Below are 14,393 nucleotides of genomic sequence, written 5' to 3'. Positions count from 1 at the left end.
TTCACTGTCACTCTAAGTTTCACAGAACATGAAAGTATATTTGTCCCTGTACAGGCTAGTAATCATGAAGTAGAAGAGGTCACAGTCTGATTCCCATTTCATCTGAAAGATTTAGAATCACATGCAAAAAGGCATGGAAGTGAAAGACAAAGTCTGAGTCTATTCCAGAAGAAATTCTTAAGCCCTTCATAAATACTGGTAATGGAAAGGAACAAGAATGACCTACTCTGTTTTCATTCTATTAGAGCTACCGTTCCTAACTTTCTTTGTAGAGGTGGCTAAATCTTTTCTAACTTCAATGTGAAAAACAAAGCAAAACCCCACACTTTAAATTAATTTTATGTTTCTTTTTTTTTTTTTTTGAGAATATTTATATATACTTGATACGTTTTCAAAAAAATTGATTTAGATATTTTAAACAAGGATAAAAGAGGAAAAATATGATTATTATTAACTATCATTGTTAATATTTTACATTTGTGTAAGTACCTTTCAACAAAATATCTCAAAGTATTTTATGTTTATTAAACACACCTATGGTGAAGTAGAAAATGTTATCATATACATTTATCTGAAGAATAAACTGCATCAGAGTTGAAACAGTTATTTGAGGTCACAGAACCAGTCAATGAGAACTGTTAGAGAATTAACTGAAAAGTCATTGCACAGGAAAAAAATCAGCACATTGGCAGGGCTTACTTATTTGAAGAGAAAATCAAGGAAGAAATAACTGCACACATCCAGTGTCAAAAAAAAAAAAAAAAAAAATTCACCACTGACCCCTCCTCCTGAATACTAGCAGAATCTCAAGTTCTGTCTTAAAGCCTGTCTCCAACACGAGACATGGTCAACAAGCCAATGCTCAACATTTTACTTCAGATAAAGTCATAGGATAATTAGCAAAACTATCAGTTTTACTTTGTGTGCTCTGTGCTTCTCCAAAGTACTGAGTAACTACCAAAACAAAAATACACTTCAGCAAAGGATACAGTCACAGTCAGTATTGAAGTCTCCATTTCCCATCAAAATACTTTTTTTTTTTTTTCCCATAAAGTTAATATGAAATTTGCATTGTTACTTTAAGAATTGTATCTGCTTTAACCAGATGTAAACACTTTGGTAAGCCATGCTGTTAAACTGATATTAATCTCATGTTTTGTGCACACCCTGATGGGTTTCCTTTTCATTAATATTTGCTCTGAGACTTAAAAAAAAATAAAGAAAACCAAACCAAACCAAAAACAAAATAAAAATTAAAAAAAAGAAAAACACCAAAAGTCCAACATCTGCTGCATTGTCTAATGTCTCGATATTTATCTCATCTCATCTGTTCCAGATTGCAGATTCAGCTATTAAATTAAACATACCCTTTGTGAAGTGGCACTGTTGGTCTGCAGGGCTTTATGCATGGTTTCAGCCTTATGCTTTGGCTGCTCTATGCCCTGCTTGTCTTTTGTAGAGTTTTCATTTGAAGCCCCAGGCAGCCTTACTCTGGCTTTCCACTAAGCCACAGTCTTCATGCTTAATCAGACAGGTACAATCAGCCTGTGGTTTAGGCTGAACCTGAAAGCTTGTCTCAGGCCTTTAAAAGGCATGGTGCTTACCAGGCTCACTCATGCTAGAAAAATAATGAAGTGTTTTGGTAACCATTTCTGCCACCACCCTGTCCTTGGCATTGTTATAGGAATAATCTTCCAAAAATGGTATTTTGAAACAAGATTAAAATGAACTGTAAAATCAGGTAATGCAAATTGCAGTAAATACTAAGTCAGTTACAACTAAGAAATAGCAAAAAAATTACCATATATTCTCTCCTAACTACTAATTTTTCTTTCCTAACTACTGTTTTCTTCAGGATACTCTTCCTGAAACAGTAGCTTCACTTAGAAAGCTACATCTCACAACAGAGTCAAGGCTTGGTGCTTAATATGTCCCCTGCTGATTTCAGATCTTACTCCCTTACACACCCACCTTTGAGAATCTGTACCTATTGCTAGGCAAACACATGTGTGTCTTGGAGCAGGGATGCGTTAGGGGAACTACATTCAGACTGAGAAATGCAAAAGACGGATGATAATTGTATAATATACTTTCACTGAGTACCCTTTGGTGAGTGTGACAATTTGCAATTTATTGCAATTTGAAGCTTTTTGGTAGAGAACTGACTGTTAATCAGTAAGCATGGAACACAAAACCATCACTCTTTCAGGTCTGAAGAGCATTTATGTAAGAGTGAATATATTTTAAGGAGAGTAAATAACTTCAAATATTTTGATATATCTCTGGAAACAACAAATAGTTGAACAGTTTAGGAAGAATGCACATTTTTGGATCTGCTTTGAATCAGCTGGCCTACAGTCTGGTTTTGTTTGTTTGGGGCTGCCAGCCTGGTAGACTGTTAACAGATTTTAGGCCAAAAAATGCTCTTTGATCACACAGCCTCACATCTCAACATCTTATTCCATTATTCTTCATACATACATATACTGTATGACTTTCTGAAAAATATTCGGTCTTGTTCTATCGACATCTATCTAAATATATAAACATGCCTATAGACATCTACCTGTATATACAAATACACATTGACACACAAATTTGTGATTAAAAACAGTAAATAAACCTGTTATTGATGCTGTCTCCAGGTCATTGTGGATGATCCACAACTGGAAACAATATAAATCATCACAGTACGTGTGCAATTAGGGCAAAGGATAACTATACATGTTCAGGGACATTGGATTCATAAAACCCAACCAAAAAGACACTTCACAGCTATGTGCATCCTCCAACTACTCCTTGTCCCTCTAACCTCACTAATCAGACAGTTGTAGCAGCTGTGGATGTGAAAGAAGAAAAAATTGCACTGGACAGGTTTGCACGCTTTCCCAAACCAGCATCTCCAATTGCCACTGAGATAGAGTACTTGCATAGAGGGACTGTAGGTCTCACCTAGTACAGTATTTCTTATATGCTTATTATTGAAGAGACGAGTTTGGATCAATTAGATCTTTTGAGGGCAAAGGACAATTCATTTATATGAAATTCATACTGCTTTCAGTGCTGGAGCTTCTATTTCTGTGTGCCTCTGTGCCCATCTTTTAGAAGTAGCAAGCGTTTTTTTTGTGCCTCTGGAACTGCAAGACATCACATATACTGAAACATTTCACCCAGAAGTTTCTGGTTAGAAAAAAAATCTATGAGAAAAATATCCTGTCTTATTGTGAAGTCTTTAAAATAATGATGGATTTACCAACAGCTCCAGGGATTGATTAAAGTGACAGCGCTTGATGTTGAGTTGTGATGTGATAATTTCTGATCTGTGGACGTAATTGATGGCTATAGCGATTTACTGTAAACCTGTATCTCATCTTTTGGAACAGCCAAATGACAATATGTGGCAAACCATATTTAAAAAAAAAAAAAAAAAAAAAAAAAAAAAGGCTTTTTTTAATCAGACTGAAAACTTACAGGTCATCTGTTGATTTGGAGAATTGAACAAAAATACAAATTATACGTGCTCTGAAATCCAATTCATTATACAGAAATAATAATATGTTCACTTTTTCAGATTTGCTTACAACATACCAACTTACCACTTAGGGTGCAGGAAATGTAGGACTTATGCAGGGGAAGAAGACACTTGAGAAAGCAGTTCTGATTTTCAGTACTCCAACCCTTGGTTGGAGGAGGTAGGGGTTGAGGGAAATAATTTCCACGTATTTTGTTTGTATCATCAGCACCAAAAGGCTACTAATAATTCTACTCAACCCTTCCTAAATTAAAACCAGATTTACCCCTACTCACTAAGCTAAAATCGGCACCTGCAGCTGGTGTTGGCAATATTTTTCACAAAATGATTCTCTAGAGAATTTGTAACAATAGACAGCTGAACACAAGAACCAGATGCTGGAAAACAGAAGATAAGAAAAGTAAATGTCATTTGCCTTGTTTAATATACAGTCACTTAGGTTACCATCACACACAGAGTTAGGTTGTTTAATTAAGAAGTTTGTGCGGATGTCACAAATTCATGTCAGGTAAATACATTGCCATTTAGCACATACATAAAACTTTTGATTAAACACACATGAATAGAAAATTAAGCTGATGCAGATACTGCTACTGCAATCCAAACTGAAGAACAACTGCAGTTATTAAGATGTTTTTAGAGTTTTTAATTAGTTAAAATGTTAATGAAGGAGAATATTGGAAGCGTGAAGGAGAATATTGCTGTCGGTGCTGTATCCCAGCTGCTGTATATCTCACAAGGTGATCTGAAATCATATAATTACTGGGTAATATCCTACCTGTCACTAGCATTCAACATACTTTAGGGAAGATTTTGGCATTGGCAGAGATGGTACAAATTTTTATTTCAAGTACACTTCTTGCACTTTTGGTATGAATTTCATTTTGTTTTATTTTGTTCTATTTTATTTTTAATACTAATCTATCCTCCTCCTTAACTTCTGTGTTCTTTACCACCTCCATATACATAAACTTATTGACTTGGAGAAATGTTAGAGTGATTACAGTCAAGACTACTGGGGTCAAACCAGTATGTGCTTCAATACATATTGGGCTGCCTTGGAAAACTCAATATTTTCTATGCCATAGCTTCAGAATAAATAGCATCATACATATATACACATACATACATATATGAATAGAAATCTGATGATAAATCTTTATTTCTGTTAAATTTAAATACATATGAGGCTGTATTTTCTTGTGTTACTTCCCTCAGCCCAGAAGCTTTGGCTAGAGATTGTCTTATAAGATGTCTGAAGAACCTTACAAGTACAGAAACTTTGTTTTCTTTCCTATATGAAAGGGTCATTGTGAGACTTCCCACTTTGAACATATCTTAACAGTTTATTCTTCCCTGTCCTTCCGTATTGCTTATGGTTATTGCATTTAAGAAGACATAAGAATATTTGAAAGAATCATATTAAATACAACACTTTGCCACTTGTTTGTTTATGTAATGTGTAGACTAATGTGGCTTCCCTATATATTTTCTAAAGTCAGTCTGGATATATTACAGACAAAATGCTGTATTTCCTAGCTGACAAACTGCTACATTATGTTAACTTTATGGAAAAGTTTTTTTCAGACTGAAGTTATAAATGGAATGAGTCTTGCATAAAGAAAAGAATGTTATGAAATGTAAACTCAAGGAGAAGACTCGGTAGCAAAGACAAAGTTGTGACTGGCATGCGGAAAGAACTTTAACTGCACTAGGAAGTAAGAGACTGAATATACAATGCTTTGGGGGGAAGAAATGTTTCCATCTAAGGCATAAATTGTACATGAAATATAAAACAAACAAGAGATGTGTTCAGAAAGCTCTGTTATGGTTCAGCAAAACCTTAAACAGAAATCTATTTGTTATGAAAACACAATATCAATAAAACTCTTGGATCAGCTTTCAGTTTCACAGGGAAAAAAATCTTTGTCTTTTATAGGTTCCAAGTTTCCCCTGCTGACTTGTGATAGCCTCAAACCAAACTAACCAGCAACATTTACACTTTACATTTTTATTGTTATGCCTCCAGCAGTTGGAAGAAAACAAAACAGCAAGAACACCTAATGTCCTCCTTTAAGAAACACCTTTGAATAATAAACATTTTAACAAAACTCAGTTCCAGCCAAGATTAACAAATTGAATGCAGTATGCTACTGCTTCAATCATCAAAAATACATATCTGGACATATACAAACTTACCATAAGCAATTTTAACACTTTGTGCTTAAATACGATTTAACTTTATTAGTGAAGGTACAATGATGTAACAAAGACTGCAGTAGAGTAAGCTCCTTTGAAATGACTTCATACAATTATTGTATGTGAAATGGAGTTAAGTCTTTTTGATTATCATAGCACTTTTACAGAATTTATAAAAATTGCTTCACAGTTCCACAGGATGAATCTAAAAATACTGTAAGGATATTAAGATTTTCTAATGAAATTTGCAGAATTTTTGTTCAAAGAACCTCTTCTACTTAGAAAACAGTGAATAGCAAATAAGAAGGAACATAAAATATACAAAATATTGAAGAAAAAAAAATACAAGGCAATGATACTGGCACTGAACACAGAAAGAAAAGTAATGTGCCATAACTGTATCTAACCTGTGGGAGTCAACACTGCTTCTGCACACAAAGAAAAGGTTTGCATATTCCTCCAATTCCTCCCTGTCCTGGTCTGTAGAGAGCAAGTAAAAACAGCTCTTTCTATCCTGCAATCAGAAAATTAGAGTTTGAAGATTCAATCATCTGGGCATGTCCAGGAACTTATTTTTCTTCCAGGTCAGATATCAATCACTTGACTATGCATTCAGCTTATCACACATCTGAGAAAAAAAAAAAAAAAAAGAAAAAAAAAATTTCTGACATAAATTCTGTATTTTCACCCTGCATTCCTTGCAAGCACATCTGCATTCTATTTGTGATTGCATCCCCATACATTCCTGCATCTTGGACATATCCTTGAAGAGGCTTGCTTGTGTTCAGGTAATAGTTTCTCCACAACAATGTGGAATTCAGTGTGGCCTTCTCCCACTAATACAAAAATTTACCAAATTAGTGATACGAAAAAGTGTTAATTGATGACAGTAATCACCCAACATGTATCTTCACTTCAGAAAGGAAGTAACATATACTTATATTAACATACTTTCTACTAAACAAATAATGATATTGTGGAATATCAGGTTTCTCTACTGGAGAAAACTGCATGGATGAAGACAGTGGAGGCAAAAAACCTGCAGTATACCATTTTTGGATTTCTATACATTTTATTGAGAGCAGCTTTGAGGGAAAGGACCTGGGGATGTTGGTTGATGAAAAGCTCAACATGAACTGGCAATGTTTGCTTTCAGCCTAGAAAGCCAGCTGTATCCTGGGATGTATCAAAAGAAACATGGCCAGCAGGACAAGGGATGTGATTCTGCCTCTCTACTTTGCTCTCCTGAGATGCTACCTGGAGTACTGCATTCAGCTCTGGGGCACACAGCACAAGAATAGGACATGGACCTGATAGAGTGAGTTCAGAGCAGGGCCACAAGAATGATCAAAGGGCTGGAGCACTTCTCCTTTAAAGACAGGCTGAGGAAGTTGGGGTTGTTCAGCCTGGAGAAGAGAAGGTTCCAGGGAGACCTCCCTGCAGCATTCCAGGTCCCCCCCTAAAGGGAGCCTATAAGAAAGAAGAAGAGGGACACTTTGTCAGGGAGTGTAGTGATAGGACAAGGAGTAATGGCTTTAATATAAAAGAGGTTGGAAGGCTAAACTATACTAAATATATCTATTTAGATTAGATATATTAGAATAAGTTCTTTACTGTGAAGGTAGTGAGGCCACAGGTTGCACAGAGAAGCTGTGGATGCCCCATCCCTGGAAGAGATCAAGGTCAGATTGGATGGGGCTTTGAGCAACTTCATCTGGTGGAATTTGTCCCCACTCATGTCAGGGGACTTGGAACTGGATGGTCCAACTTTAAGATCCCTTCCAGTCCAAAACATTCTAGGATTCTAAGATTCTAGGATACAGAGGTATGCTGCAGACCATCTACATTGTAAGCATTAGTACAGTCCTGCCACAATGTAAGCATGGATCTACCCTCTTTCTGGAGGTGTTTTTGACTTTCCCCTCATTCCTCTCCACAGGAGAGATCACAACTTTTTTCTGAATTTAGGTAACTAAATAAATGTCTGCACTCTATTAATAAAAATCTTGCTAGTCAGAAGTAGCTTGTCTTGCTCTTTTTTCTCCTTTTCATCTACAACAACAATTATAAGAAGTTTTGTTTGTTTGTTTGTTTGTTTTTCCCCTGAATGGGGTAAATTTATTCATAACACTATATAATTTGTTAACTGTCCCTATTGATTCTCCCTTCTTCCATTGTCTTACATTGATTATGTCTGCCTAGCTTGAGAAGGGTTACTTTCTATTACAAGGAAATGAGAACCAAATCATCCACACAGTACACAAAATTTAGTGAATGAAAATTGAATTAACAAGAAACAGTCAAGAGCTTTTAAATGTTGGTCTCTTTTCTAAGACAAATATCCTTTTTTTCCTCTGTACTTTCCCTTTTACCATTCCATACCAATTAACTTGATCAGTTATAAAATTGCTTTACCCTCCAAAGCATACCCATATCTTTTGTACTATGTGTAATGACATTGGTTTGAAAGAAGTTTGGTTTGAAATTAAAAAAGTTTGGCATAATCAAACAAAATACTTCCTGAAAGCAGGAAGGTATGTGTTATAACTACCTTTTGCTGATATGCCTAAAACTACCATATGCCGAGTGCTGCATGAAGGTGAAATGTAAGCCTTCATAAGCAAGGTACTTAATTTCAGGAAAATAAAATTATGCTACACACCTCTAAATATAATTTGTTGTTCTTCTACTCATTTACTTATTGCAAATCCCAGTAACATAGACCCATGTAAATTTATGTCAAGATTTATTTTGGGAACATCATGGTCTTAATCATCACGTAACACAAAAAATCAGTTTTGCAGAACTGGATAGACAGTTGAGATACCAACTTTTGCTATTAAAAAAAAATAAATAAAAAAAAATAAGAGAACATTTATAAATATACTCATATTTATAACACATACATTGTTACAGAAATAGGTAATTGTCATAACCATTACCTATGTTTTTTTCTCTAATGATTCTCAGGAGAAGTTGTGTTGATAATGTATTTAGCCAGCCACACTACAGAAAAACAAATATGTGCAGAAGAATAACAAGAAATAAAGATACTCAGCAGTGCATCTTCTAAGTTACATCTTCATTCCAAAATATTTCAGGTGATTCCATGCTGTATATTAAATGGAATGGATATGTTATTGTTATCAGTGTGGTCACTATATACCGAGTAATCTAATATCTGTTTTGTTGTTGTTGTTGCTGGATTTTATTGTTATTGTTATTATTTTATTTTCCTTTATCAAAGTATTTCATGGTTCTCCTCTGACCTGCTAGCTTCTTGCAGAGATTGTAGTATTCATCCAACATTCATCCTTCATCGGTTTGATGAAGGATGTTGAATGTTGAATGTAGAATGTTGTAGAATGTAGACAGTTTAAGATATGAGAAAGGACACATTTGACAGCTTTATTTTCTACCTACATAGAACTTGCTTCAGAACCTCACCCCAAAAAGAGAAATAGAAACTTGCAGAGTAAAACAACAACAACAACATTAAATATTTCAACAGGTATGCCTTTCTGCTCCTAGTAACTGATGGACCTCCCCAGACCTGCTGGCTCTGAAAAACATAGGGAAACCATAGCAGTAAAAAATTACTTCAAATTAAAAGTATGCAGACTGTTTATTTGGTTTGGACAAATGATCTTCCTTTACACACATAAGTGGTTTAATAATAATAATAACACAAAGAAGAAGTATTTTACATTTAATGCTATTTACTAAATCTGGCAAAAGGATTTAGAAAAGTATCCTGTTTTTGTTCCTTCATTTTAATGAATAAAAGGCACAGCATTTTGTAAACATTATAACATATTTTTTATTTTGATTTTCTGTAGGTGATTTTCTGTAGGCTTTCTATAGGAAAATAAACTTTTAAAAGCTGAGAACTTATCTTATATTACAAATAAATGTAAATTGAAAAATTCACAGCTGCAAAGAAACACAATATAAACTAGTCAAAATTAAGTTGCAGCATCTTTTTATAACTGTATTGCTACTCTTATTTTGCATGAACTTCTACAATCTTATGTGAAGCTACTTTGTTTCATAAATTAAAAAGTAGTATTTTGCAGTTTCATAAATTTATTACAGTGAGAGAGTAGTGTGATTATTATGTTTTACACAACTAGTATTTTATTTCTATAAGATTGTGGATAATGTGTCCCTTTTTTTTTTTTTTTTTTTTTTCAATATGGAAATAATCCATTTTTTTTCCCACAAACTGTAATGTTGCAAACTTAAATCGCAGACCAATGAAGGGTCCTTAAATGCTAAATACAAACCATAACATTCATAGGAATTAGCAATTTTTACATGTGGAATAAGTCATAGTTTGCAACTGTACTTGAAGTGATCTTACTAAGTGGGCAGTAGGATATGGAATGCTTTGTTGTGAGGAATATTCTATTCCCAAATTTACCATGTCTAAAAATCCTATTTATCATTTGATAGAAACATAAAGAGGAAGGTTAAAATTGCTGTCACAGTTTGAGCAACCTGCCATCTTTGTGGGTAGTCTGAAAAGACAGATAAAAGAAATTAACCTATTCTCTGAGGACCTATGCATAGTTGAGAGGCAGGATAAGGGAATGACAGTGGGCAGATGTGATATTTTTCCAGAACCACTTGTTAGTGTAGAAAAGATCAGTGACCTCACTACTTTGACCTCACATCGTTGCCCCATTGCAAGAGGTCATTGACCTTAGATCACCAGTGGAGTTGTTCATTTGAGCAATCAAAATGAGATTGCAATCTAATACCATTTACATTCAGTCTGGATCTCTGCTACCCATCTGCACATGTCTTTCAGTATATATGATTTGTTTTCAGCAGATGACCAGCTCTCCAAGCCTAGAAAGAACCTGTAGGAATAGGAAAAAAAAATAATAATTAAAAAAAAAAATGCAAATAGCAAAATCTGGAAACTTGCTAAGGAAAATGCTGCCTTTAAGGACACTTTATACTCCCTGAAAAATTCTTTAGGTACCAGAGCTGCCTGGGGGAAGCATTTAACAGGTCTTCAAATATGAACTATGTTATTACTACAATTTCAAATAAAATTATATTAAAATAATATTCCAGCTGTAATTTCTATAAAAATAAAATGTATATTATATACTTATTATTTCTGATATAATTCCACACAAACAAAACATTCCTTTTTAAATGGATAATTTTGTTTTCTGTTCTAAATCAAAACAAGCAATACACAATTCTCATTCCACTCCTTGTCCCCTTTTTTCTTTCATTTCTTAGTTCTAAACCATATTTGTTTCAGTAATGGTTGCTCATCTTCAAAAGTGGGAAACTTCTAGTTCCTGAAAAAATTACATTCCTCCCCTGCACAGCACTACTTGCAATTAAAGACCAGGACTCCTGACAGTTAAGTCTCTGCCCTTACAGTCTGCCTCACAGGCTACTGTGGAGATAATACTTGTGGACCAGAGTCTAGTTTAATCCACATAACAACAAACTTGTCATAGAAATGTAAATTAATAGCTGTATGTTGGAATATATACATGTATAGGGGAAATAAAACAAACAAGAATAAACAACCCTGGAGAGAATGACAAAAATTATTTCAAAAATACAAGGAAAATAGCTTTGTAAATGCATGAAAATGGAATGTGTACTCAACTTTTAAGAACTTACATGTCTGACTGATGTTAACACGAGAAACTAACAACGTTTAAGTAGCATTAAGAAAGGATGTTAGCTTCACTGAGGCCTCAACATCGGTAATGCAACTCCCATCCTTCCTCTCACTCCCTCATGCTGCCTTCTCCATCCGATGCTACTGCTAGGAGATTTTCCTTCTCCTGATCCATAGGATTTCTCTCTGAGACCCAAACCCCAGCTCTTCTGGCTGCTCCCCTAGACGGCTGAGTGTGTTAAGGAGCCATGTAACAACACAAGACTTTGTAGCAAGCACTTGAATGTTTTTAAGACTCAGAAGGAAGGTGACTTGTCTTCATGAGAAAACTACATTCAAGTGTTGCTTTTCAGTCCTAAGACCTCATACTTAGTTGGCATATTTTACAAAGATTCTACCTCAAGAAGATTCTATCTCAATGTGGAAGCTATATTTATGCTACATGGTGAGGAATATCTCAACAAGAATGAAAGTGCACTCTTTCCTGTTGAACAGAAAAGTGTGCTGTGTGGCACAAGACAACGTCATCTGACCCAAAGAAATATACTATATATACTTATATTGCATATACTTGATATGCAAATAAATCTTCTTTTCTTTCTTTTTTTTTTTTTTTTTTCTTCTTGAGAATGCAAGTATGTATCATAATCAAATACTTTTGTTGAACTCTGCAAATTAGTTACTTAATGCATTCTGTCAAGGTACAGTTGTTAAATTTGCTTTCTCTGTATTATCTGTGGAGTTGGCAAGTTGCCAGTGAGGTGTTGTTTTTTTTTTGTTTGTTTGTTTGTTTGAGTGCTGTATGCACATTTTATTAAATTCTTTCAACCCACTTTATTTAATCCCTAAGAATCTTCATAGAATTTTAATATAGATGTACACTGAATACAATAAGTGCTAAAATTGTTCAGATAGTCATTTGATAGTCTTATTTCTAAAATAAGAATAATGAGTTCACGTATGGTGAATAGTTTTAAGGCTTCAGTGTAAAATCAGAGGAAAAAAATCAAAGTGAAAGAATTTAACAAAATCCACCACAATCACCCTTCATACAGGTAGAGTAATAGAAAGATGCAATGGCTCAGTTATGAAACATGGGGATAAGCACTTACAGAAATAGAGAAACAAGGAAAAAAATGGCATAAAGTAACTATTCTGGCTTTCGTGACAAACTAGAGTAAAACCTTCAATGAACTCAACAATATTTTTACAGGTGGTTGATATACCATATTGTTCTATTCAGAGAAAAAAAAAAAAAAGAAGTACTGAGTTGAAATTCTTTCTATCGATACTTGAAAAACATGCAGGTCACTGAGCTGTGGCCAAATGTGACAGTAAACATATATCTGAGGAAAACACACCACAGATAAAATGGAACCGTGCCCCTGTAAATGAAATTATAGAAGTAGAATTCAAGAAAAGAACATTCTGTAAGAACTTCTACTGTCTGGGTCAGCTTCAATGCCTTGCTTTGGCTGTTTTTAAGCACTTCTTCATAATGGCATTATATGTCAATGAATCATTGCCTGTAAGTTCACAGAAATAGTTTTGAACTCTTATGGAGAAGTGTATTAGGAAAAAGGCTGTTAAACCCCACTCAATGCTTTGAAAATTTACCTCCTAGTGTTCTTGAGAATTATTCCTCCCATATGGAGAGGACTATAAGGAAGGAAAGTAATTAACTGAGGTGAGATATTTCAAAAAAAAAAAAATAAAAAAAAAAAAAAAGGAGGGGGGAAGTTAAAATGCAAGATGTTTAAATCAGAACATTTATACATGATTTATAAGTGATTTTATAAGTTATATAACTTCAAAAGCTGTAATCCTTAAGATCCAAATCCTTGTCCCTTGTTACAGGGCATCTGGGTGCATTATCAACAGTCAATAAAAGGGAAAACAGGCTATGTTTTGCAAATAGAAACTTGGGAGTTTTTTACACCCCATGTCATCTTCAAAAATGAGACTTCTATCAGTTTCTGGATAGGTTATTGAAATAAATATTTTTTGGTTTACAGTTATTTTTGATTACTAATTCAAATAGTAGAAGATATGGTACATATCTCTATACCTTCTACATCCCCTCATGTCTTTACAAATTTGTTTAGAGCTATTTTTTGTGTATGACTGAGTCTCAAATTTGTAATTTTTTCAACAGTGAAACAGAAGATAACCACTGCTGACCCCAATTACAGTCAAGATTGTACAGACTTATTCATATATGCTGAATGATTTGGTCTGTAATAACAATACATATATTTATAGAATTCTTCTTTTCTATCTCCCTGAAGCTACACACTGACCAAGATAAAGGAGATGGAAATTTAAAATACATATTAACAGGAGATGGGGCTGGCAGTCTGTTCATTATAGATGAAAATACAGGAGATATTCATGCTGCAAAGAAATTGGACAGAGAAGAAAAGTCCCTGTATGTGCTACGTGCCAAGGCTATAGACAGAAAGACTGGAAGACAAGTGGAGCCAGAGTCTGAATTTATCATTAAAATCCATGATATTAATGACAATGAACCAAAATTCACCAAGGACATGTACACCGCCAGCATTCCGGAGATGTCTGGAGTTGGTAGGTAAAAACTTATCATTATGTAAAATCCAAGTAAGTTTGGGTTGATTTGGAACTTTTAAGTAATTTCTTGTTCATTTTTTTTTCTTTTTAAATTCACTTAGTACAAGCTTTTGAGAATATTCACTGAATAATATCTATTAGTTGCCAGTAATGTATCATAAATGATTGTTTTCTGCTTTTATTTATTTGTTTAATCTTCATCCACTTTTCAATCCTTTTTCCACACTATAGGCTACTCTTCACTCTTTTAAGCCCACAGGTACCAGCATGAAATGTAACATAAAGTTGTCTTAAAAGTTACTATGTAGTTTTGCCACAGCTGAGAATGTCACTTCCATAAAATATATCTTCTTTGTATTTACAAAGTATAATTTACCAAACCTTTTCGTACCTTTAGATATAAACTACTTTAAGCATGTA

At 34.3% G+C, this 14,393-nt stretch overlaps 1 protein-coding gene across 1 annotated transcript in view; it reads left to right on the top strand.

Moving 5' to 3' along the window:
- Positions 1 to 14,393, top strand: part of CDH9 (cadherin 9) — a gene marked incomplete at both ends in the record, with an annotated part of 78,957 nt that overhangs the window by 13,075 nt on the left and 51,489 nt on the right. Inside the window, one exon of the mRNA XM_084281805.1 lies at positions 13,676 to 13,970. Within this exon, the coding sequence (XP_084137931.1) occupies positions 13,676 to 13,970 (295 nt within the window). The remainder of the gene's footprint in view (positions 1 to 13,675; positions 13,971 to 14,393) is intronic.

The sequence above is a fragment of the Netta rufina genome, assembly GCF_964035555.1.
Source record: "Netta rufina genome assembly, chromosome: 2".
NCBI classification, from domain to species: Eukaryota; Metazoa; Chordata; class Aves; order Anseriformes; family Anatidae; genus Netta; species Netta rufina.
This window is presented reverse-complemented; position numbering and strand designations above follow the sequence as displayed.